General features: G+C 39.2%; 1 protein-coding gene across 1 annotated transcript in view; it reads left to right on the forward strand.

Annotated features, from left to right (window-relative positions):
• LOC119904997 (fibronectin type III domain-containing protein 5-like) overlaps positions 1-25,251 on the forward strand; it is a 38,982-nt gene extending 13,731 nt beyond the window's left edge. Inside the window, exons 2-7 of the mRNA XM_038721654.1 lie at positions 9,587-9,702; positions 14,670-14,771; positions 16,605-16,707; positions 18,680-18,769; positions 18,944-19,110; positions 21,973-25,251. Coding sequence (XP_038577582.1) covers positions 9,587-9,702; positions 14,670-14,771; positions 16,605-16,707; positions 18,680-18,769; positions 18,944-19,110; positions 21,973-22,014 — 620 coding nt within the window. The 3' untranslated portion in view covers positions 22,015-25,251. The remainder of the gene's footprint in view (positions 1-9,586; positions 9,703-14,669; positions 14,772-16,604; positions 16,708-18,679; positions 18,770-18,943; positions 19,111-21,972) is intronic.
• Positions 25,252-27,211: the final 1,960 nt, after the last annotated feature.

The raw sequence follows: 27,211 nt of genomic DNA on the forward strand, positions 1-27,211 counted from the left end.
GAACACCTTTTGGAATTGAGAGTAGCCTACTGAAGACTAGTTATCGAGTAGAGAGGTTGAGGTTAGTAGTTAGCTAAAGGTAAGGCAATGGTAGAAATAGAGAGCTAAACTGATGGGGAAACAGTTAGCTAAATGATGTCCTAAAAGTAATGGCAGTTGAAATTGTTAGCCAAATCTATCGGATTAATAAATGGATTAACAATTTAAAGTGTTAAAGTAATGGATAAACAGTTGAAATGGTTAGCTTAAAGTAACCTAATGGATAAACAGTGAAAATTGTTAGCTAAAAATTGGCTAAACGTAATGAATGAACAGCTGAAATGATTAGCTTAAAGTAACCTAATGGATAAACAGAAATAGCTAAACCAGATCAGAGAAATGGTTGAAAGACTTTGCTAAACATATTAAACTGTTAAAATGGCTAACTTAAAGTCATGAATAAATGGTTACAATGTCCAGCTCAAGACAATTCAATTCAATTCAATTCAATTTTATTTATATAGCGCCAAATCACAACAACAGTTATCTCACTGCGCTTTTCATAAAAGAGCAGGTCTAGACCGTACTCTGTGATGATATTTACAGAAGCCCAACAGTTCCCACCAAGAGCAAGCACTAGGCGACAGAGGCAAGGAAAAACTTCCTTTTAAGAGGCAGAAACCTCGAGCAGAACCATGGCTCAGGGTGGGCGGCCATCTGCCTCGACCGGTTGGGGTGAGAGAGAGAGAGAGAGAGAGAGAGAGAGAGAGAAAGAGAGAGAGAGAGAAAGAGAGAGAGAGAGAGAGAGAGAGGAGAGGAGAGAGAGGGAGGGAGGCAGCCTACACAATATACACACAGAGGTACAGACAGCGAAGGTAATGTTGCTATAAACTAAATGAAAAATGGTACAGATATTTATAATAGTGTTAATGGTAACCATCGTAATGTTAATGATTATAATAACAATAAGACTAGCAACAATAGTCGTTGCAGTAGAGGGTGTCGAGCAGGAACACGGGGGCAGCAGGCGACCCGCAGCCACAGATCCAGACTCCACAGCTCCAGAGCCAGAAAACCTGCAGGAAGTGATAGGAGGAGAGGAGAGGGACGAGAAAGCACAAGACTACCAGAAAGGGGAGAAGTTGTGTTAGTAACATGCAATAATGGGATAAGGTTGCATACAGAGGGAGAGAAAGTAGAGGAGAGAGGAGCTCAGTGCATCATGGGAAATCCCCCGGCAGTCTAGGCCTATAGCAGCATAACTAAGGGATGGTTCAGGACTACCTGAGCCAGCCCTAACTATAAGCTTTATCAAAGAGGAAAGTCTTAAGCCTACTCTTAAATGTGGAGATGGTGTCTGCCTCCTGAACCCAAACTGGAACCTGGTTCCACAGGAGAGGAGCTTGATAGCTGAACGCTCTGGCTCCTAGTCTACTTTTGGAGACTCTAGGAACCACAAGTAACCCTGCATTCTGGGAGCGCAGTGCTCTGGTGGGGTAGTAAGGTACTATGAGCTCTTAAGAGCTTTGTAGGTAAGAAGAATGATTTTAAATTCTATTCTGGATTTTACTGGAAGCCAATGCAGAGAAGCTAAGACAGGAGAAATGTGATATCTTTTCCTGGTTCCTGTCAGAACACGTGCTGCAGCATTCTGGATCAGCTGAAGAGTCTTAATGGACTTTTTCGAGCAGCCTGATAATAAGGAATTGCAGTAATCCAGCCTAGAAGTAACAAATGCATGGACTAGTTTTTCTGCATCATTTTTAGACAGGATGTTCCTTATTTTCGCAATATTACGTAGGTGAAAAAAGGCGATCCTTGAAATTTGCTTAATGTGGGACTTAAACGACATGTCCTGATCAAAGAGAACTCCAAGATTCCTCACAGTGGTGCTGGAGGCCAAGGCGATGCCATCCAGGGAAACTATATCTTTAGATAATGCGTCACGGAGGTGCTTAGGCCCCAGAACAATAACTTCAGTTTTATCTGAGTTTAACATAAGAAAATTACAGCTCATCCAGGTTTTAACATCCTGAAGGCACATTTGAAGTTTAGCTAACTGATGAGTTTCATCTGGCTTGATCGATAGATATAACTGAGTATCATCTGCATAACAATGAAAGCTTATGGAATGTTTCCTGATAATATTGCCTAAAGGAAGCATATATAAAGTGAAGAGGATTGGTCCAAGGACAGATCCTTGAGGAACTCCATGAGTAACTTTGGCGTGCATGGAGGACTCATCGTTAACATGTACAAACTGAAATCGATCTGATAAATAGGACTTAAACCAGCTTAGAGCGGTTCCTTTAATGCCAATGAAATATTCCAGTCTCTGCAATAGGATCTGATGGTCAATGGTATCAAATGCAGCACTAAGATCTAATAAAACCAGTACAGAGACAAGTCCTTTGTCTGATGCAATAAGGAGGTCATTAGTAATTTTCACCAGTGCTGTCTCTGTGCTATGATGAGCTCTAAATCCTGACTGAAAATCCTCAAATAAACTATTGCTCTGTAGAAAGTCACACAGCTGTTTAGCAACTGCTTTCTCCAGAACCTTAGAGAGAAATGGAAGGTTAGATATAGGTCTATAGTTGATAAAACATCCGGATCAAGTTTGGGCTTTTTCAGAAGAGGTTTAATTACAGCTACTTTAAAGTACTGTGGTACATAGCCTGTTGATAAAGATAGATTGATCATATCTAGTATAGAGGTGCTGACTAAGGGTAAAACATCTTTAAGCAGCCTAGTCGGGATGGGGTCTAAGAGGCAGGTTGATGGTTTAGATGAAGAAATTATTGAAGTTAGTTGGTAAAGATTGAGGGAAGCAAAACAGTCTAAACATGTATCTGGTTCTACAGCTGTTTCTAAGGTTCCTGAGTTTAGAGATAAGTCGGTGCCAGTTGAGGGCAGGTCTTGGTGAATTTTGTCTCTAATAGCTAGAATTTTATCATTAAAGAAGCTCATGAAATCGTAACTACTGAGAGCTATGGGAATACTTGGCTCAATAGAGCTGTGACTCTCTGTCAGCCTGGCTACAGTGCTGAAAAGAAACCTGGGGTTGTTCCTATTTTCCTCTATTAATGACGAGTAGTACGCTGCTCTGGCATTACGGAGGGCCTTCCTATAAGTTTTAAGACTATCTTGCCAAATTAAACGAGAATTTTCCACTTTGGTGGAACGCCAATTCCTCTCAAGTTTCCGTGATATTTGCTTTAATTTGCGAGTTTCAGTATTATACCATGGAGCTAACCGTCTTTGTTTTAGTATTTTCTTTTTTAGAGGGGCTACAGAGTCGAGTGTCATTCGCAGCGAGCCAGCAGCACTATCAACAAGATGATCGATTTGGGAGGGACTGAAATTAGCATAGGAGTCCTCCGTTACTTTGTGACTAGATAATGTATTTAGAGCTGATGGAATCGCATCCTTAAATTTAGCTATAGCACTATCAGACAGACATCTTGTATAGAAATTTTTGCCCAATGGCGAGTAGTTCAGCAATACAAACTCAAAAGTTATCAAACAGTGGTCGGATAAAGAGGGATTCTGTGGGAACACCACTAAATGTTCAATTTCAATACCATACACCAAAACAAGGTCAAGGGTGTGGTTAAAACAGTGAGTCGGTTCATGAACACTCTGAGAGAAGCCGATGGAATCTAACAAAGAGATAAACGCAGTACTGAAGCTGTCATTCTCAACATCTACATGAATATTAAAATCCCCTACAATAATAACTTTGTCCGTTTTAAGGACTAAAGTTGACAAAAACTCTGCAAATTCAGATAAGAATTCAGAATACGGGCCAGGTGCTCGGTACACTATAACAAAAAGAATTGGTTGCAGTGATTTCCAACTTGGGTGCGAAAGACTAAGAACAAGACTTTCAAATGAGTTATAGTTTAGTTTAGGTTTAGAGCTGATTAATAGGCTAGAGTCGAAGATAGCTGCAACTCCACCTCCTCGGCCTGTGCCTCGAGGAATGTGAGTATTAATATGACTGGGAGGGGTGGATTCATTTAGGCTAACATATTCTCCATCACCCAGCCAGGTTTCAGTAAGACCAAATAAATCAATATCATAATCTGATATTAGTTCATTTACTAGTACACCTAGACAAGGAGACAATTAATGCTGAACAGTACAACCAACACTGTATTTGGTTTGATGAAATGGGGGGGTGGTCTTGTATAAACGTTTAAAGCTGTTTTACCAGTTTTATCCTCTTTTTAAAAACTTTTAAGAAATATGCACAATACCTGCAATATCCTTATTATTTTCATTTATTTCACAAAACATGTAGATAAACATGTAGACTCCAAATTCAGTGTGACTTTAATTGGCCATAATGCAAAACCTCATCATTTTAATCCATTTACATTCTTTATCCTCCTCAGTCCTTTTTTAGCCTTGATGCCCTAATTGGCTGCTGTGCAGACTCCTTCCCATCTCATGGTGTTTTTATAAACCACATGCACACATAGAAACACACACACACATGAGGACATGCATGCTGTTCCAGTGGGCACATATTAATTGCCTTCTGCAGCCAGAGAAATTGATGAGGAATATGGAGTGCTATTCTTGTCCTGCACTAAAGAAGACGAAGTTGGAGTGGATGAAATGAACTCATCAATAGCTCCTTGTGCACAGTAAAAATCTGGTTATAGATTTCATCATAAATCATCAGTAAGAGGAAAGTCATAGATGGATGCCTGCTCATCTCTTTCCTGCTTATTTCTGTCTGTCTCTTGCCTTTTTCTTTTTCTGGGTTATATGTCATTAGGTAAATGTTTTTTGTTTTGTTTTGTCTCTTTTTTTCTGTCTCTCCTTGTGTCTGTATTTTTTAATCTTTTGGACCTTCTTTCTTTCTGCCATTCTTATTTTTCCTTTTTTCTTTCTTTGTTTTATTTTTGTCTCATTTTGTCAATATTTTTTCTCTTTTTTTCGGTCTCTTTCTTTCTGTATTGTCTTTATTTATTTATTGGTCTGTATTTTTTTCTTTCTATCTTTTTTTTAGTCTTTTTATGTCTTGTCTGATTTAATGTTTTTCTGTCTTTATTTTCTTCTTTCTTGCTGTCTTTCTGTCATATTTTGTCATATTTTCTGCCTCATTGCCTTTCTTTCTGGTTTTCTGTTTCTTTCTGTCTTTTTTCATTGTCTTTCTTTCCAATTGTTTAGCTTTTGTGAAAAAGGGTCATATCTACAGTTCTCCTCTTTCTCTGTTTCTATAACCGTTTATTTCTTCTCTTTTTTTACTTTCCCTTTTCCGTCTTTGCTTCCCTCCTAATTCCAGCTGTTTTCCTCGTGAACAAAACAGAAACCAAAGCGAATTTATTAACCTTCTCTTTCCCTCCCTCTCAGTAGAGGTCACAGCTATTACTGGTGATTGAGTGACATAAAAAAATTCTCACACTCGCCCAGTGAACACTTCAGATTTCCCATCAATGTTAACCTGCCCCCAGAGAATCATTAATATGAGCACTCGAGTGTGTAAGTACAGTACGTGTGTGTGCTTCTCATCTTTCTCACATGATCATACATTTACACTTTAGCCATTTAGCTGACACTTTAATCCACATTGACTCTTCATGACAGAGTGGATGGGAAAGTCGTCCTCACCATTGTCTTTCTCAAGGACACTGGGATAGGCAGCTGATGGAAACTCACACTGACTAAAACACACGTGGGCATGATGGAGTATCACTGTGGCTGTTTATACTTATACTTATATATGTTTATTTGACAGGGATAGTGCACATTAATTAACTGTAAAATAACTGTAAATGAGGGCCATTTATTATGAGGGCAACCTAAAATAAATATTTAAAATTACATAAAATGACTTATAACAGTCCACAAGTAATAACAATATATACAAAATAGTAGTAAGCAGGGGCGTTTCCAGGCTCTTGAAACATTGGGGGCTTAGCCAGAAATCTTTGATGTTTTAACCCCCCACCCCCCACTGCCGCCTACCCAAAGTAGGTCTATAAAGCAACAGTAAATTATATATGTAGCCTACATTTATTATGAATTTTATAATTACTACTGATAATGATAATAATTAACACTGATAATATTCAACTGTGGGGTCTGGGTGTCCTCCCCCTGAAAAATTTGGGCTTTAAAGCCCCCCTCCAGCCAGTTTTAACTGCCGTTTTTGGTTAACGTTCTTTCTCAAACAGAGAATGAGGATGCGGTCAATAGTCGGACGTAATACACTACCATGACAACCAAAACTGACCGGCTGGAGTGTTCACTAATGATGTGCTGTGTTAACATCACTACACTGTAAAGTTTAGTACACTTTACTGTCTGGCAGGAGTAGCTATTACTTACCCATGATAGAAACTAATGTGCGGGTATCAGCTGTTATCAATCATACAATTGATGGTCCTGTCATGGACCGCACACGATAACTCCTAGTACGTTTTATTCTGCGCTTACTTTACCGCGGGGATGTGGTGGGTGTCTCCGCCGATGCATTGGTAAAACGGCCGTCAGTAAAATGCATGTTGCAGACTGTAAATAAGACAGTGGCAGGTGAAAGTGCGACGCGTTTTCGTTTTCGTCATCTGTCCTCCAACACCGCACGCACAAATGCCATAATGAAAATGAACAGCACACTAAACCAAGAGGAGGAAACTAAAAAATAAAATGAAGACCCTCTGTTAGCCAACTTTCTGCAATAACTATGCAGGCTAACTACACCTGGATAACTTAACTTCATTAACTTAGCTAACTAAACTAGAGGGGGGCTAATAAGAGATGTGATTGGGCCAGCCCAATGTCAGTATAGGGATGATGCTTTATTAGCGGATCGTTTTTTAAAAAACAGTTAGGCCAATATAAATAAAAAATTTGACTACTCAACGAGAGGAGCGCACTGCTCTTCATCAGAGAAAGAAAACCGAAACTGAAAATACTTGTGATCAGACAGAAATATCACCACAATTCCACACTAATGTTCACTTCAGCACTTCTAATAAAGTGCAGATCACAGATCCACTTTAAAGGGAATGAAGCATCCTGGAGCAGAGAGATAGTCAAACAGAGCAAAGTGTCTCTGAGCGAGTGGGAGAGAGACAGCAGGACACAGCGCGACAGGTGTCTGCGTCGCGGTGTGTCGTGATGTTCTCTCACTACTTTGGGCGACTGTTAACCGTTTGTGTAGCTATAGGCCTACACTGACTAGACATTGACCGACAACATTTATATTTAATTGTATTTATTAAAATTTTGTCAGGGACAATTCAGAAGTCGCGGATAATAATAATATAATAATAATCCTTATTTGTAGAGCACTTTTCAAAAACATAATAATCCCTGAAGCTGTGAGCATTGCTCTCTCTCTCTCTCTCTCTCTCTCTCTCTCTCTCTATCCTCTCGTGCTCATTCTAAACGCAGGCGGGCTGAGTAACGGTAAAGAAAATGTAGCAATATTATTGCGAGTAGTCTCTGCTCTTTGAAGGCCTGCGAGACAGGCTGCATCATGAAGATTATTGCATATTAACATGGAAAATATTTTTGTTGTTGTTGTTGAGTTACATTCAGGGCTACGGTCAAAACATCCGGGGCAATCTGCAAACAAGCAACAAATCTCAGTAGGTAGTCAGTAGTCTAATGTGCACATATCTATATCAATTAGCCACTTCTTAAGCTGACCAGTAAAAGAATAAGTATTTGCTTCTCTTATCAGCATTGGCAATAGATTCCATTATTTAGATGCTGTTACAGAGAACGCTGACTGACTAAAAGCACGGTTCTTCTACCGTTCTTCGAGTGGGAATGATACAATCCCCTCTTGTGATACCTCTGGTACCATGAGTGCCTGCTCTCTGCATAACAAATCTCTTCAGTGGAGGTTGGGCAGTGCTGTGCAATATCTTATAAACTAGACTGAGGTTACAATAATTGATCAAGTTTTCCCAACTTAGAAGCCAATGGGTATTTAAGATTTGAAAGGTGTGAAAACTATTAGGTTTCTAATCTAAAACTTTGATATGTATGTATGTTTAAAAAGACTTTCAAGTGGCTTCATTGTGGATTTGTTAGCCTGTGCCCAGCTTGTCAAACAATATATAAAATGTGGGATAATCATGGCATTCATATATATCATAGCAGTTTCAAAGCTGAGTGATTGCCTAACAAATCTAAAGTTACTTAAATTAAATCTAACTCGTTTGCACATAATTTTTACATGAGTTCTAAAAGAGAGATTCAAATCAATCCAGACACCCAGATACTTGGATTCAGTCACAACGTGCAAATTTTAACGTGATATTATTATGTCTGGGTCTGGAGTGCTACATGGTTGCTTTGAAAAGAACATGCTAGAATATGCTATAACATTTAACATAAGACATGATCTGTCAAGCCATGTTGTAATGTAGTTCATTGCACTGGTCAGTTTTGAAGCAGCTTGCTGCTTTGTGCTGCTGTGTACATAAATAACAGCATCATCAGCATATAATGGATGGATTTCTACATCGGGACAAACCAAGGGCAAATCATTAACATGAAGACTGAACAACAGTGGCCCAAGTATAGATCCTTGCGGAACACCAGTATAAATTGTATAAGCAGTGGATTTATGATTTTGAACCTTTACATAATGTGTATATGAAAGAGGTTTAAATAATTTTCTTTGCATTTTATTGAAGGTTTTTCCAGACATCTGGCATTAAAGGTGTAGTTTGACATTTTAGGAAGTGCACCGATTCATTTTCTTGTGAAGAAGCTGTCTTCTCATATCTGTGCGGTAAATATGTAGCTGAAGCCAGCAGCAGCTTAGTTTAGCTCAGCATAATGAATGGAAACAGGGAAACAGCTAGACTGTCCAAAGATAATATAATTACCAGCTGCATACCAGCAACTCTAAACCTCATTAATTAACATGTTCTCATTTGTTTAATCCGTACAAAAACATTTATATGAAGTGCTGCAGGACGTTCTCCAACACAAACATTTTAAAGGCAAGGCAATTTTGTTTATATAGCACATTTCATTTAAACTAAATGTTATGTGCATTGCATTAAAATTCTCACTGCAACAAGTTACATGTATAGAAGAATATAATAAATAAATAGAAGAAAATGCAACAGTAACAAAGAAAAAGAAGACAGGATTGTTAAACTTGTTAAGAGTCTTTAGGCTAGGAGGCTCATATGCATAATTCATGAAAGTTTATTCATCTTTAATATATTCATTTTCCTGGGAGGGATAAAAGCTTGAAATCTTAAATGATTTTCTTTATAGAGAAATAACATTGTTTGTGTTGGCCTAAGGTTATATAACAAGGTTTCCTTTTGTCTCTGCAGACAGTTTGAAAAGGAGTGAATGTGAGTTTTTTGTCCAATTGGTTTTGTATGCACACACACTATATGGCCAAATGTATGCAGACAGTGTATTTCCAGGAACTGCAGTAGAGTTTGATCTCAGAAAATGATTGGTGATGGAAAATGTATAGTTAGAATTTGGGCTTTCTTTGCATCTGCTGGTCATGAATGCTCGCCAAAGTTGATGTGCAGACTCTTATGTAATTCACTGTCCCTAGCAAGTAGCCTAATGTGTGTGTGTGTGTGTGTGTGTGTTTTAACAGCTGTGCCAGCAGCCCCGGTGAATGTATCGGTGACCCAGCTGAGGGCACATTCGGCCATGGTGACATGGAACGTCCCTCAGGGAGACACTGTCATTGGATACGCCATCTCACAGCAGGTACAGTACAGCAGCCTCGTATCATCACTGTGTGTGTGTGTGTGTTAATGTTTACTATGAGCATGCATGGCATCTGAGCTCAAACATTGATTTTCCTTAATTGGTTTAATCCTCAAAAAGCTTGAAAAATAATTAGTCAGACTGCTCATTAAACCTGATCTAACCCTTTCTCCCTCTGTGCTCTCATTTGGTTAAAGCCAATTACTTTTGAAGGGATATACAGTAAATTATGATTTGAGTGCCCAGAAAACTTGGATCGCTGCTCTGCTTAGGACTAGAAAACAGCTTTTCCAAAGTTGAGTTATGTCGTATTTGGGATCGCCATTATCTGTTGAGGAGTGGATACTTTTCTTTTTTTCTCCTTCCCCCTGCTGTCCACAAAGGTTTTTAAAGCGCTGCGTCATTCATGAGGCCAGTAGGCAGTCAGCATTTTGCCCAAAGACACTTTGAGTCACAAGGGGTGTCTCCTCTAAAAGTTTGAAAATGTCAGGGGATGAAAGGGGAATTTGCTCATAAACATTTAACTTGTTGGAAGGCTAGCTGTCTGCTGGTTGGCTTAGGTAGTTTTTAATAAAAAACTAATCTCCTGATTACAAATGATTCCATCCAAAAGAAGACCTGGAACTTTCCAAGTGTCTAATTAGTAAGAAAAGGTAGACACATGTTGGATATGGATGGTAGAAATGTAGCTAGGAAAATAAGTGGAGAGAACATAGTGTAATGGACCAGTGGCCTCCAACTTAAATGTGAGATATGTGGGAGATGGATTATCTCGGCAAAGGAGAAGTACTCACTAAGACAGATTTTGACAGATTTGTGAAAAATCCATCCATCCATCCATCGTCAATCGTTGATCCTGCGTACAGGGTCGCGGAAACTATTTTAACATCTTATCAATTGTTTTCATCTTCGACCTCTCTGCCCGCTTGCTAACTGGTTGTTACCACTCTCGATAGCAACATGTACTGTTTACATATTACAGCTGACTCAATATGTTGGTTTTTTTTTTAATCAAAACATAATTTCTAATATTTAAAACTACAAAATCTTTCTACATTCACCCCAGCAAAGTAACTGTTCCCTGGGTTAGAAGCAGTGTTATAAGTGTTATAAGCAGTGTTGTATTGTATTACTAGTTACTTATTATTCCTTAAAAAAGTTACTTTAAAGTAAATTACTTTACTTATTACTAGGTTTTAAAAGTAAGTAGTTACGTTAGGCTACTATACTACTTTTACTTGTTTGCGGTTGAAAGTTTACAACAGACGACAATGTTAAAGAATGCCTTCGTCCCTCGTTCTCTATTCTTCCTTTAGCTTTTCGGCTAACGGCCCACTAGAACAACATATAGTCTGGCTTCTCGACTTAAACTGCCGCTGACCTGCAGTGCAGTTGCGCTTTCATGTCAAGGACAACAAAATTGCTTTTTAGTAACGCAGCTTTACTTGGATTAGTAACTGCAACAATATTACTGCTATGGAAAAGAGTAATCCGCTACACTACTACTTACTGGGAACAGTAATAATATTAGTGCCCAACACTGGGTACAAGTGGCCCTTGTTAAGATGAATCACTAGACATTTCACATCCTTCACATTTATCACCACATCTTGTCCGTCTCACATCTCCTGACATCCAGCCTGCTGCTCAGTGTGCTTCATTCTAATCAGTTTTTACCACCCACAGTTTGGCGAAGAGAGAATCAGACATTAGCTGAGCTCTGAGGGGGAGTTGTCTCCATTAGTGGAAATTATTTGGCTGGGACTCGTCTCACAGGAGGAGCATTGGCGGCGGCGGCGATGCCAAACAACTTCTTTTTTTTGAAAGTCACTTCACATCTGACTAAGAATCCATCAATGTCGTGAAATTTTGAAGAAAACAGAGAAATTGGATGTAAAACATCTCCTGCCACAACCTCAGAGACCACTTATGTAAACCATACTCAAATATTAATAGAGGAGGTGATGGGAGCAGGTAGATGCAGTGGGTACCCATGCAGGAGGTTTTATCTTCTGAGCTCTTTCTTTTTCTTCGATTAGTCATCAAACGTTGCTCCGGATGAGGATGAAAATGTGCAAAAGGGCAAAAAATCTAAAGAAATGCAGTTATATAAAAGGTGCTGCGCTGCAACAATGATCCTATGTCAGGCTTCAGGCATGATCTAGACCCACATACTGTCTGCTTTAGGAGATTATTTCATATACACTATCTTTCAGTAACAAGCTGAGCCTTCTGTTTGTGAAGGAGAAGCAGGACGAGTGAATCCGCTCAGACAAAAGAGTTTCTTCACTCATCTGAAGTTGTTCCAAATCCCAGAGCTCCGGCTGCCGAGATTCACACATTACGCAACAGCGCTTTCAAACACACACACACACACGCACACAGAAGACCCAATTTCAGATTGTATATCTGACAAGCACATACTCCTAATAATCCTTATTCTGATTCATAAATCCCAGAGTCTCCCAAACACAAAGCTAATTGATGATTGATGTGTATATGTGGGTGGAATGTTAATCAAATAAATCCATGCTGCGCCTGCAGATAGTGTCTTTTTTAAACTGTAGGTGTATTCTGAGGTTTCTTAAAATGCTACTAGAAGAAAACTGCCAGCCTGTGACAAAAAGAGAGAAGAGATTTGTTTATTTGCTACACTTCACTGAAATGCATTAGGCTGCTGACTTAAAAATAGCTCTGCAACCAAACGTTGTCTTCACCTGCAGGCCTCAGGTTCAGTCCTCCCTGAATTAACAATTTACTGAGGTTGCACCCTTTTTTAAAGGTCTCTCAGGCATCAGCATGAAACGTAACCAACCAAGCTGAAAGCTAAATCAGTTTAACTGAAAGTAAAGCTGGGTGAATTCTTGTTTTTTCATGTCTCGCAATACCAATCTTTTCTTTGTATAAAGTGTCATGAACACTTGTACAGCCATGGGAATCAAGCATCCTGCAAAATGTTTCATTTATGTTTGGCCGAAAAAACACTTGTCTCATTACTATTCACCTTCCTGGGACACTGTGTATGACTGACATTGCATGAAATGTAATGTTTACAGATGTTGTTTGTCACAACAAGTTTCAAGGAAAGTTTAAAGGGAACGTTAAAGAAGCAGCTCGGTCAGCAGAAGTGCAAAACAGTAGCATTTGGTTCCAAAATCTGACAATCTTTTAAAATCATGGCTCAGTCAGTCAGGATAGATTAACGACCCTTTTAAGACATTGTATATGATGGTGATTTAGAGCTGTGGGACAATAAACCCTTCCTCACTGACCCGTCGCTCACAGGTCTGCCAGACAAGCAGAAGACTCTGGTGACTCAGACGTCTGGAGAGCCTCGAGCGTCCTGCCGGCCTTCTATTTATTGACTCTTCCTCAGCCTTTAGTGCTTAACAGGCACATTGACTCGCTGGGGAAGTTGTATCTCATTCTGAACAAGACTTTAACGCTCACCATTGGCTAGATTGACTTTTATCCAGCGGAACAGTTTGTGAAGATAAACGGATTGCTTACCAATTGTGGATTTTAGAAAATCTTCTCTCTATAAATAGTTCTGGTGTTGAGCAGGTGGATATTAGCAGAAGCTAGAGATAACATTTCATAATATACTTTCAACTTTGAATTGAACTCTAAGCTTTTGTGTTAATCTACAATAATTAATAACTTTTTAAATATGTATGTTTTAATGAACCATTTTGGTCTCAGTATCTATGGAATGATCTCAACAAATAAGAGCGCTAAGTGAGATCACTCAGATGGTTCAGGCCCAGCTTTTCGACTCCGAACTAGTCATTTGGGACTGAAAATCCTCCTTAAAAGGACTTTGATCTGTACTCATCAGGATGTCTGAGCAAAAAACTAAAAGATTTAATGATTCCTTTGTTGTTCATATTTGGTTTTCATAATTGCTATTTTCAAGAAATAATGTATTTTTAGATTAACAATGGATCAAATGACTACTTGTATTGATTCACTCTCCTCACTTTTCACTTCCTGCCCAGCACCAAACAGCAGACAGACAAAGTTAGCTACAAGCTGCTCAACACAGTGGAGCATTTAGCAGCTGAAGAGGCAGATATTTCCCTCTGAAGCTGGTGGAGACCAAAAACATAGCTAACAGGGAGCAAATATTGAGGTTACATTCATCAGGTGGACAACATGTTGCTCTGTATCTGCTGGATGTGTAAGTCGCAAGTGTAAAATTTTGACTCAAAGGTGATGATAACTGAATTTTGTATTCATAGCGTGTTTCTGCTGTCAGGTTATTGCAGGTTTAACGCGTCTTCGTCTACGGTGACTTGTCCAAAATAAGAAGATAAGAAGGCTCATGGTTTCACCAGAGTTAAAATGTCATGAGTGAACCTAAAACCAGGAAAAGAGATTATTATTAAAAATGTTTTTCACCAGGTGCTGAACTGCTGCTTTCGGCACCAGCAGAGCATCTCTGCCTGTACATGTGTTTCTCTGTTTCTTCCAAATGAAGATTTCTAACGCTGCCTTGCCTGCAGACCTAATTTCCCCCATTGGGACAGTAAGTCTCTGAGCTGAATTTACATGAGGTGAAGCTGTTTGTTACAGCAGGGATTTTAGTTTGCATTTATAACGTCTGTCTTGAAATCATGAAATAATGATGTATACATTCAACAAATGAGTTCTACATTTAAATTGGGCATGATGGTGTACTGGTTAGTGAGGTTTTCCCTTTTTACACCCCTGCTTCGTCTAGGGCGTCATATTATCTGCCAGACCCAAGTAGTCAAACAAGTCCAGCAATCAATCCCAAGATTTAATTTAATTTAAATTCCTTCCATTTAAATACTAGGTCTGCATTAGTGTGAATATTCATGTGCTTTTATTGCTTTGTGTGTGTGTGTGTGTGTGTGCGTGTGTGTGTGTGTGTGTGTGTGTGTGTGTGTGTGTGTGATTGCGTGTGTGTGTGTGTGTGTGTGTGTGTGTGTGTGTGTCTCCAGAGGCAGGACGGCCTAATGCAGCGCTCCATCCGAGAGGTGAACACGTCCAGCCGCTGGTGTGTGCTGTGGGACCTGGACGAGGACACACACTACAGCGTCCAGGTGAGATGTACAAACACACACGCACACACACTTGTCCCCCTTCACAAAGCTAAAAGATTTGTTTTCTTGTTTAAAAAATAGCACATAGGTTAAGTCTGATGGGAATATCTTATTTGTAAATTCTAACGTAACTTAATTAATGGTTAATAGATTATAAAAGTTGGCATTAATTAACAGTTGTGGTCTTCTTGTCACCCAAAAAAACATTCAGACTGCAACTACTGAAAGGTTCACATGTTTTTCACTTTCTAATAAGCCAAAGTTAATGTGCTAATGACTTATTAATAAACATTTGTCATTCTAATTCATCAAGTAGGAAACTTTTTACCGCCTTATTTAAATATTTATAAGCAGCCCCTGATTATTGTTTTATAGCACTTTATAATCTAGTTATTAGCATTTGTAAACATTACATTAACAATGACTAAATGGTAAATAATACACTTTAGTACACTTTATAATATAATAATGTGTAAAAAGGACAACCACAAAACTGGAAATGAGATACTTTCTCCAGTCGTCTGTGGTGCAGCTTTAATTGAGGAAGTTTGATGATATATTGCATATTAGAAATTAAGACTTATTTTTATTAACCCCCTCTCGGTGTGTGATTAATACACACTGGTAAAACTTTCTTTATGGCATATCTATCAGTTATTATAGCTCAAAGTTGCATAAATCAAGAACCAGAACAAATTACAGCTACTGGCTGAAGGAGGAGTATCTAATGTGACTCCATCATCATGACTCTATTAAACTTTTTATAATCCATTACAGCTTAATAGACTGATACAAATTGTCCTTCAGTTGGAGGACTCTGTTAAAAATGCTCGTCAGCAGGCGGATGTTCTGCAGAAGTGTCATTGAGCAAAGCACAGAAGCCTGGCCAGCAGCGGGAGAGCTGATATTTGGACTTCTCACCTCTGACCTTCCTGTAGAGGAGAGGAAGGTAAAAAAAAAAAAAAGAGAGAATTTCCCTGTGGAGTTAGGTAAAGAGTTTAATCATTATCCAGACTGAGTGGATTAGTAGATCAGGGCTTGGTGTTTTGCTCAAGGACAGTTTGCAGAGACAAACCTTTGAATACTTTTTCATTAATTCAAGGATTTATTTGTGAAGTGCTGCAAACCTTTTATATTGTACCCACTTCTGCCCCACTTAGTCATTTTCCTAGAATGACTTGCAACAACCTGCACAGAAAACTCTTTGCATTCAACCTTTGGGTTCAATGCGTAGGCGGCGACAGTGGCGTCTGAGACCTCTTGTGAATGCAATTGTGCCTCTGTGATGGATTTCTCTCCCTGTATGATTGTTGAGCTTAAATATTTTCTGTTACCAAGCTCCACTGTAGCTGCTGGAAATATCTCTGTGTTCAGTTTGAATGAGAAATACATCATCTGACTTGTTTATTTTTTGCAAGTAGCTTCAGTTTGGGGTGCACGTTCACTCTCCTTGGTTGCTGAAAGTGTTCCAAAGAAGTCCAAAGTCTCCAGATGAGTCTTTAGCTCAAATTTATATTCCCCCAGTTATCTTGCAAGCTTTTAGTCTGCTTCTCCATTTACTGTTTGTCCTCCAACCATCATTCAGGATACCGGCCAAAACCCAAAGCACCATTTGCTAAATATACCCTCGCAAGCCAGTATCTTGTCATCGTTACATAATGTCATCCTCCGTTAATGTCAGCTGGAATGTACCCAGTGTTTTTGTGTTCAGCTGTAAAGAACTAGGTGTCTGAATGTGATGATATGACTCCACCTTAGCTTTAGTTTTCCTCAATATCATGAGGGGTATTCATGCTTTTCACCTAAAGAAACTATCTTCTTCTGGGGGTTTAGGTGCAGTCTGTTGGGCCGCATGGTGACAGCCAACCCAGCCGCGCCGTCCACTTCAGGACTCTGGAGAGGAGTGACCATTATCCAGCCGGAGTCCTGGACCACCGTAAATAGATCTACATACACACACAAAAAAGTGCAAGTTGGTGGAAATGTACATACTTTTAACATTGCTTAACACCATGACTCCCAAGTAATCACTTAAAATGAACATTTTAAAAGGAAGATAAATAGAATAATCAAAGGGAGAAGTATTGCCTAGCAAGGTGAGTCCAGCCCTGAGAACCTTCTACAGCTGGATCTGCACATGCATCTTCCACAATTTGCAGCAGAGGTGCACACATGGGGATCGTGGTCATAGACCTTCTGTCTCCAGGCAGGTACAGATTTTCTCAATTGCTTAAACACTAACTAGGCTTTTGAACTAAAATGTCAAAACCATAACTCCATTTTTCAAAAAGCACACCCATTTCCCTAAAGCCTAAACTCTACACACAAATCCCTTAATTTCTCATTGCCTACACCATGTGGTCATTGAGAAAGCAATATTCAATATTGTTCACTCAAGTCAGCACAGCTTGAGCTCAATTAGCACACAGCTACCCAGGTGGAAACAAAGAGTCATAATTGATCGCACACCAATCAGAAGCTTCAATAGATAGATAAAAGGGCCAGAGTCATTTCATTCAGTTTTGGAATGATGGTTCCAGAGAGATGTGGAGGAAGCGGTAGAAGGCACCAAAGAGGAGGAGGAGGTGGAGTAGGAGTAGGGAGAGGAGGAAGTGGAGGAGTAAAGCAAGGAGGTGGAGGTAGAGGAGGAGGTGGATGAGGAGGAGAAGTAGGGAGGAGGTGGAGGAGAGACGAGAATCTCTGGCCTTCCCAGACCAACGACAGGATGCTGGAGCAGAATAATTAGTTGTTTGGTGTGTTGAACTGCACATATATATACATTTGTTGTTTATTTTGTTGTGTTCATCATGTGAAAAAGTTTTTGAGGGGGAGATCCACAGGCAACATAACTAATAACCAGTTTTTGTGGTACTGCTTTGAATTGATGTCACCAGTGTGTAAGACTGTGTTGCAGTGTGTGTGTTTTTGAGGGCTTGTGTGTCATGTCTGAGGGCAAACTTTGGTTTTTCAGCAAGATTGAATGGTTTTCAGTGGAATACGTCATTATGACCTTAATATAGGACATTTGGGGAATTGGGTGAGAAGTTCGGATTTGTGTTTAGAGTTTGTTGTGTTTAAGCAATCAAGAAAAACTGTAATACTGTGCAGTTCCCAATCTCATGCATAAATAATAACTGTTTGTGTTTACAGTACTGTGGTATATGAAGTATTATAATGATATGCAGTACTACAATACTGTAATGAGAGTAGTGGTTGTACTCAGAATCAGAAGAAGGAGCTTTATTGCCAAGTAGTGTTTTACACAAGGAATTTGCTTTGGTGGTAAGGTGCTACTGCCTACCTGCCTCATTATTAGACCATGGTCTCATCTCATCAGAGATTATGACTCTCTGTGGTCTTCCTCCTCCTCCTCCTCCTCCTCTCTCACTCAACTTGCCTGCCCCTCCTATGTCAGCATATATTGTTCCAAAACAGAAGAGCTCACCTGTGGCCCCTTCACTGTATTGCTAAAGCGCTGATTGCCTATTGAACAAATGTGCAACAAGTGTTTGCCCGCGTGAGGACTCAGAATGCACAGCATGAAATTTAAGTTGAGCATTCTGAATGGCAGTGTGCTCTGTGTGAACATCAGAGATTTATCATGAAGATGGTGCCAAATGTAGAGAGTTGTGTGTAGTGTGGTGTAGAGCTGCAAGTCTGAGTTTAAAGCAGGAAATGGGTCTTTTAGCAGAGCTGGTTATTTGATGAATTACAGGTTGTGGTCACCAGTGTTAGTGGTTGAACAACTGAGAGAAACTGTCAGAGGATTTAAGGCTGGGGAAAATAGGACCCCTGGGAGCACAGACTGTAAACAGGGGGAAACAGCTAGCCTGGTTCTGTCCCCCCCCCCCATGTTTTTTGTACTTGTTAATAAAGTTTGACACTGCTGAGTCTTTATTCGTCCTCAGATGAACCAGCGATGGAAGGTCTGGGCATGACTCCTCACTTACAGACAGGAGAGCTCCTCATTATCACCACTGTGCTGCTGCTGTGGGCAGGTCAGGCCTGGATGTGTATTTGTGTGCATGTGTGTGGGTGTACAAATATTTGACTGTGTGCAGATAAGGATGTATTTGAAGACTGAATGTGTAATAATATCCACATGCAAACGAAGACACTTCCACATTGTTTTCTCTTCTCCTCCCCACGTCCTCGTCATCCTCCAACCCAAGCTGTCATCGCCCTCTTCTGCCGACAGTATGACATCATAAAAGACAACGACTCCAACAGCACCAAGGACAAAACCAAGAGGCCGCTGGTCCGCGCCACTTCCTCCTACTACAACACTTCAGCCGGCAGCTCACCCATCTACCACAACGGAGCCGTACGCAGCAGCAGGGTGACTCATTTCTTCTCCCAGCCCTGAACTTCATGAAGAAAACTGCATCATTTTAAACTTCTCCATAGATTTCATTTGTAGCAGTGCTTCTCTATAATGCATGATCATTCTTTTGCTGCCAGGAGTATTTTGTTTCTTCTGAAGAGCCTTTGTAGTTGCATCAGAGGATCTCCTAGCAACCAGAGCTGCTGCCATCATGGCTAAATATAACAGCCAGGCTGGAAACAGAGAGAGAGAGAGAGCTAGCTGCAGATGCTTGTCAGGTTGCTGCTGTGGATCAGTTCACCTCAGAAAAAGTGGTAGATTTGTTTCCGACAAGATGAGAAGATGAGACGATAAACTACTTCTGTCTGTCTAAAAAGCTTTGAGTGTCTTGCTGTGACTGCCGGCTAGCTACAGTACAAACATAGAATCAGTCAGATGCATGATGAAAAGGGGCTTGCAGCTTTTGTTACCTAAGAGTTGAGGACCAGCAACGTGAACAGCAGAATGTATTTTATAATACTTAGAACACTTGAAACCAAGGCCAGGATCACACAGAAATCATGAATGGGTTACTTCTTAAAGGACTTTCTTTTATCCCTTTAAATGCATGACAGAAAGTCCTCCAGTCCTCCATGATGTTTGCAGATGAGACTGATTTCTTCTACTTGCAGTCATAATGCATGTCCATATTTAAAATTGGGTAATTTTGCTTTTCTTTATGGCAATCTTGGAAAATGTTGTAATCATTCTGTCAGTGAGTGAAGTGGGGGAATTATAGCCACCTGTATATTGTAAAACTTATAGCAACTATAAGGGACTTCTCATTATTTGTTTGTTTTTGATCTTGACCCTCCCTCCCCGGAGCTACAAATATTTTTCCTTGAGCCTCCTGAGTGACTATGGGAAAATGAATGACACTGCCTCCACCATAAATAACCGTCTTTTTATGATATTCACACCAAAGGTAGCTAGTGTTGGAGAAAATATAAAGTAAAGGCTGACCTTTTCCAACCATTACAAGTAATAGCAAACAGTGGCTGTTAAACCTTGGCCCTCTGGCCCACATTTCCTCGGCGGGGAAAAAAGCAAACTGCCAGCCCAACTTACTGTGTCCTCTCCTATAGTACTGCAATAATGGAACGTACACAACACTGGCAGCAGTGGCCAGAATAATATCAGCTGGCACGGCAGCCTTAAAAATAAAATTAGAACTGATGACTTTTATAATATTATTTTGTGGAATATAGGCCCTGACGGTGCCCCTCGATGTGGAAGGTATATATGGGGATGGGGGGAAATAATTAAGAATTCATCATAGACAGCATTTCAAAAAGTTTCTAAAGTTACCCCTAACTCAACAGCTAACAAAACCATATGATTTTCCTAAGGAGTCTGGGCGGATTTGCCACAACCTCAAATTCCTCACATGCAGGTTTTGCTCTGGAGGACAGAGATCCGATCTCAGTGAGGAAGGCAAGATTGTTTATTATCCGGACAACTTCACGGATAAGTTTAGTATTTTGAAAAGAAAAACATATTTAAAATAAACATAAAGTACAACCATTTAAAGGTGTATGTCTCTCCCCTATTGCCAAAATAAAAAACATGAGTCATGCCTATTTTACATCCCTCCCCCGTTTTGCTCCCCCTCTTCTCATAAATACTGAACAGTCTCTCAGTGTTATTTTTACAATAACAATGGATGTGTAAATGGGCGACTGGTTCTGCTATGCTCACAGGTTCACAAAATCAATTTCAAAGCTGTCTTGTTGCGTTCACAAATAGTTTCTGCTGCCTCCAAGTGGCCAAAATGTAATTTATTGCAGGTTTAATAACCAAATATACTGTTACAGTACAGTTACAACTAAGGATTGTTTTAATTATCAATTAATCTAATGATTGTTTAGTATGTTCAGTCTAAAGTATTCAATTTACTATAGTAGGACAGACATGTAGGCAAAATCAGAAAATATTCACATTCAAGAAACTGAAACCAGAGATTTTGTTCAGCATTTCTGTTTAAACATTAGCCTACTAAATGATTAATCACTTATCAAAAATGATTGCTAATTTTCTTTTGATGCTGTAATCAGTCACTCCTCTAATCACTTCAGCTCTAATGTAATCAGCTACATTTGGGACAGGAGATTTTTAATCCATTAACATCCAGTTTTTCTCTCGTACAGTATTTTTATAAGTAGCTTTAAGGTTGAAGGAGTCATTTTACTCCACAAACAGTCAGACAGTATCATATGTATTCTGTATCTGCTTGATCCAACTCTTAATTGTACATTATTCCATCAAATGAATGACTTGTAGATGTTTTGTACATCAGTTTAGACACATTTCACCCAAAATAAGTCTGACATATTTAGTATCTTTGGAAACTTGGTATCTTACTATCTTTGCTTGAATTTTAATAATGTTCTGTCCAGTTGAATAAAGTTTGGCTACACAGCACAAGTTTAAAATGACATAAGAGGTTAAAAATTAAAACTATTTATCATTTGTCTGGTTGCCTCCATAACATAGGGAGCCTCATCTTCTCCCCACAGTGAGAATTATTTCAAATTGCTGACCGTTTTCAGCCAAAGCTGAACGCAATTAAGTGAGAACTTTAGCGGAGCCCATTTGGAGCAGTTCGGAGCAGTTAGATTTGTGCATTTAATGTCAAGCTCTCACAGACACATGCACATAGATTTACCAATCTGTCTTTGACATACATCATAGATTAAGTGTATGATGGCACGTGGCAGCGCATGTGAACAGGCCCACACACTGGCTTCCTGTATATGAGTCATTTTTGTGACCCTCTCTGTTTATGACTCGTGTTTATGAATCCAGCTCCTGCTCACTGTTTTCTTCTTTCTATTCCAGCTTCACAGAGCCTCCTCCTCCATCAGCATTATTAGAGTCTAGTGAGTTTGGATGTTTGGTTTTGGGACTCGGCAGCAGCTTACAGTGCGGGACGAGTGGAGCTGATGATGTGCAACAGCAAGTGACATATGCCTGAGGAACTTTCAATGGGATTATTGTGACAAATGGGGAATTTATAGACCTAGTTGAGAGTCTAATTTATTGTAAAATATGGGCAAAAGAAGAAGCACTTCATGCAAATCTAATTGAAACGAAATTGAGGAGTTACACTGTGGAAGAAGTAGATGACTACTGCTCCCTAGTGGCAGAAGACTGCAGCATACAGATGCACAGCGGCCTCTTGCAGTTTTTTGAGCTTTCAGTGAGCTGATATGAAATCATGTGAATGTAGAAGAGTTCTGCGGAACAGAACGCATTTTGAACTGCGGCCAAAGTCATTCTCCTGTCTTTTATTTCAGTTCCTCTTCTCTCTGATGTCAGAGACTAATTGTGAACATTTGCCAGCATGTCAGCCAACTGTTGTGCCAAGTCCTGTCATTTCAAAAGGTCTGTGTGTCAAGAGGATGTTGCTTTTATGTTGGTTTCCAGGGCGTTTTATTGATATTTGCTACAAAACTAAATGACAACCTCCTTTAGTGACTACAGAATCAAAACTTTTGGTTTAACATTAAGACCTGTGTGTGTGTGTGTGTGTGTGTGTGTGTGTGTGTGTGTGTGTGTGTGTGTGTGTGTGTGTGTGTGTGTGTGTGTGTGTGTGCGCGTGGGTGCATAATAAAATGTAGAGTACTAACTACTGTACGAAATTAAAAGAGTATATTATAAGGAATTAGAATATGTACATAGGTCAATTTAAAAGAATTAGCAAATTCAGTGTAATTCAAACAAATATTTGAATGTATGAGATGATGGTGTTGAATTTACACTGTAAACTTTCATCAATTTGATTAAATCAACTCGTAATTTTACCATGAAGTTAATCAAATTTTTGTTTATCACTTTCAGAACCATTTCAGAACTTGAGTTAAAGTCTCAAATTGATGACTGAATGACCAACTGATTGTTTGCTTAACCCATCAAATTAAGTTGTTCAATTCCCGCTGTATTTGAGTTCAGAGTCTCCATAAATCAAGCCTGTTGAAATTCTTTCAACATAACTGAAGGCTTCATTAGCTCAAACTGTAAAACAGCCTGTTTTATGTTGAAATAATAACAGTTTAACTTAAATCACTGCAGCTATCCACGCTGGCATGGTATTTTTGGACTGTACATCACATAAAAATACAAGTGTAATAGCAATTTAACCAGATTATAAAAATTAAAGCTGCTATAACAGTAACATTTATTCACGTAAAACAAAAAGTGGGGCTACAACACAAGAGATCCATCTCTCATACACACTTTATATACCGGCCATTCCTGTTTCTTGTCCTGTCAAACTCAGTTTGACAAAATTAGCAGTGTTGCTGGTAGATGTCACAATTAACTAATTTAAATGTTGTAATAAACTGGAAAGACATTATATATTACCAGAATTCTTGGTGTTTAGGATCAGGTTAACTGAAACTTCCATGTTAAATCTAAGCAAACAAGCATATCTGCTGCTTTAGTTCTTTCAGCCAATGCAGTTACACACACAGGGATATCCTAAAACTGCAACAATCAATACTTCCTGAGTGAGATGTCTTTTCCGCCCCCTCACACAAGTTCAACTCACAAACAAGAAGCAAATGCAGCCCTATTTTCATTTTGTACTTACTAGGTACAAAAAGCTTTGCAACAACTCTCCTCTCATGAGATTTCAGAGCGAGAATTGAGCGAGACCCTAATTTACTGGTTAAAAACAAAGGGTGTCACCGGGAATCAGATAGGGATCATTTCCATGATGTTGTCAGACTCCTGGTATCACAGTCTGAGTCTGTTGGTGGCAAAAAGACACTTTTTGTGGACATAATTTTGACCAGCGCAATTTCCCTGAAAGAATCTACAAGTTATTTCGACACCCAGGGCCCAGGTCTACAAATACCTACATTATTCTTTAAGAGGTAGGATGTTTCTCATATATATGATATGATTTATGGGTCATGAGGTTATTATCACTGACAGCTGTTTCTTGAATGTACTACAGTTATACCATACCACTATAGTGAAGAAAAAAACGTTGATATTTACAAACTACCAGTGCAAATCTGCTGCAGAATGGATTAACTAAGTGTATTTAATGTACAATGTTGACCTTCAAGTTGTTCAACAGTGAGGTTCTGTGATTTTGATTCATTGCTCACCTTTCAGACCTGTGTGTCTCTGGTGTGAAGAAAAATATTGTTTTTCTCTTGCTCAAGTTTTTTGTAGTTTATACAAGTCGGGTACCTAACTCATGTATTTAGAAATGCAAAGTACATTAAGCTACACTATATTTGTTATCTCTAATGTCATAATCAACCAGTTTGGGTATATCTTGGAGGAGTATGTCTTGCCATATAATCGCACAAAACATCAGTATCAAGATAATGGGTAAAAGTCATAAAGAGATCTTCATTGTTATTGTGCCAGTGGTGGGAAAATATGAGTTACAATGTCAGGACTTTTTTCCACTGTCACACATTTGTTATTGTTGTGTGTTGCTTCAGTTTGGATGGTAATTCGAAACTAAGCAAAGATATTAAGTGATTATCATTTCTGACTCGCTGTATTCTCCAGGTTCAATAAAAACTCAAATACTGTTGTAGTAGTAGTATCACCAGCCACCATTGCAATAAGAAACTGCACTGTCTGTCACACTGTCAATAGGACAGTGCACCTTGTGTGTTATCAATAACACCTATGATACTGGACATCAGAGTTTTTAGCAGTGTTGTTTCTGTCAAGGTGTGGTTTGGACAACAGATGGCGCCTGAACTCCATCAGATGCAGGCTGTGTGCTGCAAGGAGATAATATATAGAAAACATGGATTGTGTTCATTTGAAAGTCAAGAAAATGTGTCAGCGGAATTTAAGAGGTTAAATTGTAGTTGAGATGTTGCATATCTTGAAGGGAAAATACACTTATTCCCTCCCTTTAGGGTTTTTGTGCAATGCAAGCAGGAAGTAGCTATAGTATTGCAATGGTATCATTGAGGTAGCTGTGGGCTACAACTTGAACCAAGTTTATTTTAGACTATTTGTATACATTGTGGAGAATTGGCACCATTAAAAGTGCGCCAAATAAGCTATTATCACTTCCAGTTTGCAGTGCACCCATGTATGTAGAGACAACTTTCACTGGATTACTTTGAAACTGAAGAATTCTTAAAAATGTGGTGATTCCTAACCACGTTCTGCATTTATAAGGAGCTTGTTGTTTCCTATGATTTCTAAATGGATTTATGAACTCGTGTTAGTGTAAGTCATACAGAATCTAAAAATAAGTGTATGATGTTATATTGTGATGAGTTTTTATCCTTAACTAATCTAATTGGCTCTTTGCACTAAGAGCATAATTTCTCTTATTTCTTTCTCATAAAAAATATGAATATTTATGAAATAACATGACTGCATTAAGAAGAAAAGCAAGAAATATCTTTGGAACAAAACGTGCCTACCAGCAGCTCTAAAGATGACCAATAAACACTTCATATATTGTTTGTTTAATCTGTTCAAAACTCATTGTAAAAACAACAATTCTATCTGTGCTATCCTCTTTGCAGTTATTATGCTAGCTTATGCTAGCTTATGCTAAGTTGTTATAGTTAAGCAACATATTTACCATACAGACACTACCTGCACAAATGAAACAGTTTTTATTTGTCAAAACAATCCATGAAAATAGAATGAAGTGAGACTTTTTTGTTCCATGTAAAGTGATTACATTTTTCTCTTATTTTCCTACAGAAATCAGTTCTACTTGATATTTTCCCCTGGTCATCCACATTCCCCCTGCTGTGGCCCCTTTTGTATTCACAGTAAAAGAGCACCCTGCAGGTGGAGGTGGTCAGCAGGAAAACAGCACCACTGGAATCTGAAGTGGATAAGTTAAGCATATTTTTCCAAGCATTGCATATATTTCAGGTTCATTTGAATAAAAGCAAATGTCACCGTTCACCCCACAGTGAATAGTTGCAGCTGTAGGGCTTCCTGGGTCAGAGGTCACAGGAAGGACGTCCAGATGAGACACTGCGGGCACTCCTTGACCTTCAGAGTTTAAAGTAAAAAATGTTTCTGCTATATTATGTCTTTGTTTTTTGGGCTCAGTCTCAGTCCCTTCTTTCCTTTGCTCATTCACACTGAAAACAAAAGGCAGGAAATGAAGGATGGAGGAGTGGAGGAATCCTTAGCAAGAGGTGATGTAAAGGGCAGGTCATCCTCACCGACAGACTGAAATATCACCGCTTGCTCGGGGCTCGTCATCGTCTCTGATGCTCTGAGGGAGTTTGTGACAAGTCAGGGGTAATATTGAGGGGAAGAGGGAGAGCTGCTGCTAGCAGAACAAGATCGATCAAGTGTTCTGACTGAATCACTGACTGTGGGTAAATGCTCTTCTTTCAAGTAGGAAAATAGTGTACCATGGCTCTCAGCAGGTACTGGAGGATCTCATTCTGAGTTAATGAGATTTTAATCCGACGTATATAACAGCACCCTCCACGGTGACATTTAAAGAAGTCATTAAGTGGTGATGGGTGAGAACGAGGTGCACACTATTGAAAGTACACTAATATGATTACAGACATTTTCGACAAGGTTAAAGTGTCACACCACCCGCCAGAAAGTGTTATAATTTGCAGAAAGGTATTTTGCACAGTTTTTAGACGTTCTTGGTCAAAGCTTTCACTTACCCCGTGAAATATCTCAACATCTACTGGTGGGATTGCCATGAAATTTGATGCATATCCCCCTCAGATTAAGTTTAGTGCTAATTAGGTAGGCTAATTGTTGACTTTTGTACAATGAAAGTGTGAAGATTGAATTAACACAATGGTGAATGGTGTTTCATCCCTCAATACTAATTCCCACAACAGTGGAGCTAAAGCAGGTGCATAACTAACCCAATGGTGGCAATGAAAACAAATTTTAAAATATTCTGTTTTGACATTAAAATAAATGTTGTTTAAATGCTGTCTATCCCACTTAGTACAGTCTGGGTTCCCCCTTGCATAAACCAAATTGGATTCCACCACTTCCTGTTTGACAGTTGGCACTTTTACCTGGAGGCAATAAGGATGGGAGCACATGCTACAAACATTTGGGTAACTGATTAGATATCGAG

The sequence above is a fragment of the Micropterus salmoides genome, unplaced genomic scaffold (genome assembly GCF_014851395.1).
Source record: "Micropterus salmoides isolate LMB-PRFRI ecotype aquatic unplaced genomic scaffold, ASM1485139v1 Ms_hic_scaffold_1, whole genome shotgun sequence".
Classification (NCBI taxonomy): domain Eukaryota; kingdom Metazoa; phylum Chordata; class Actinopteri; order Centrarchiformes; family Centrarchidae; genus Micropterus; species Micropterus salmoides.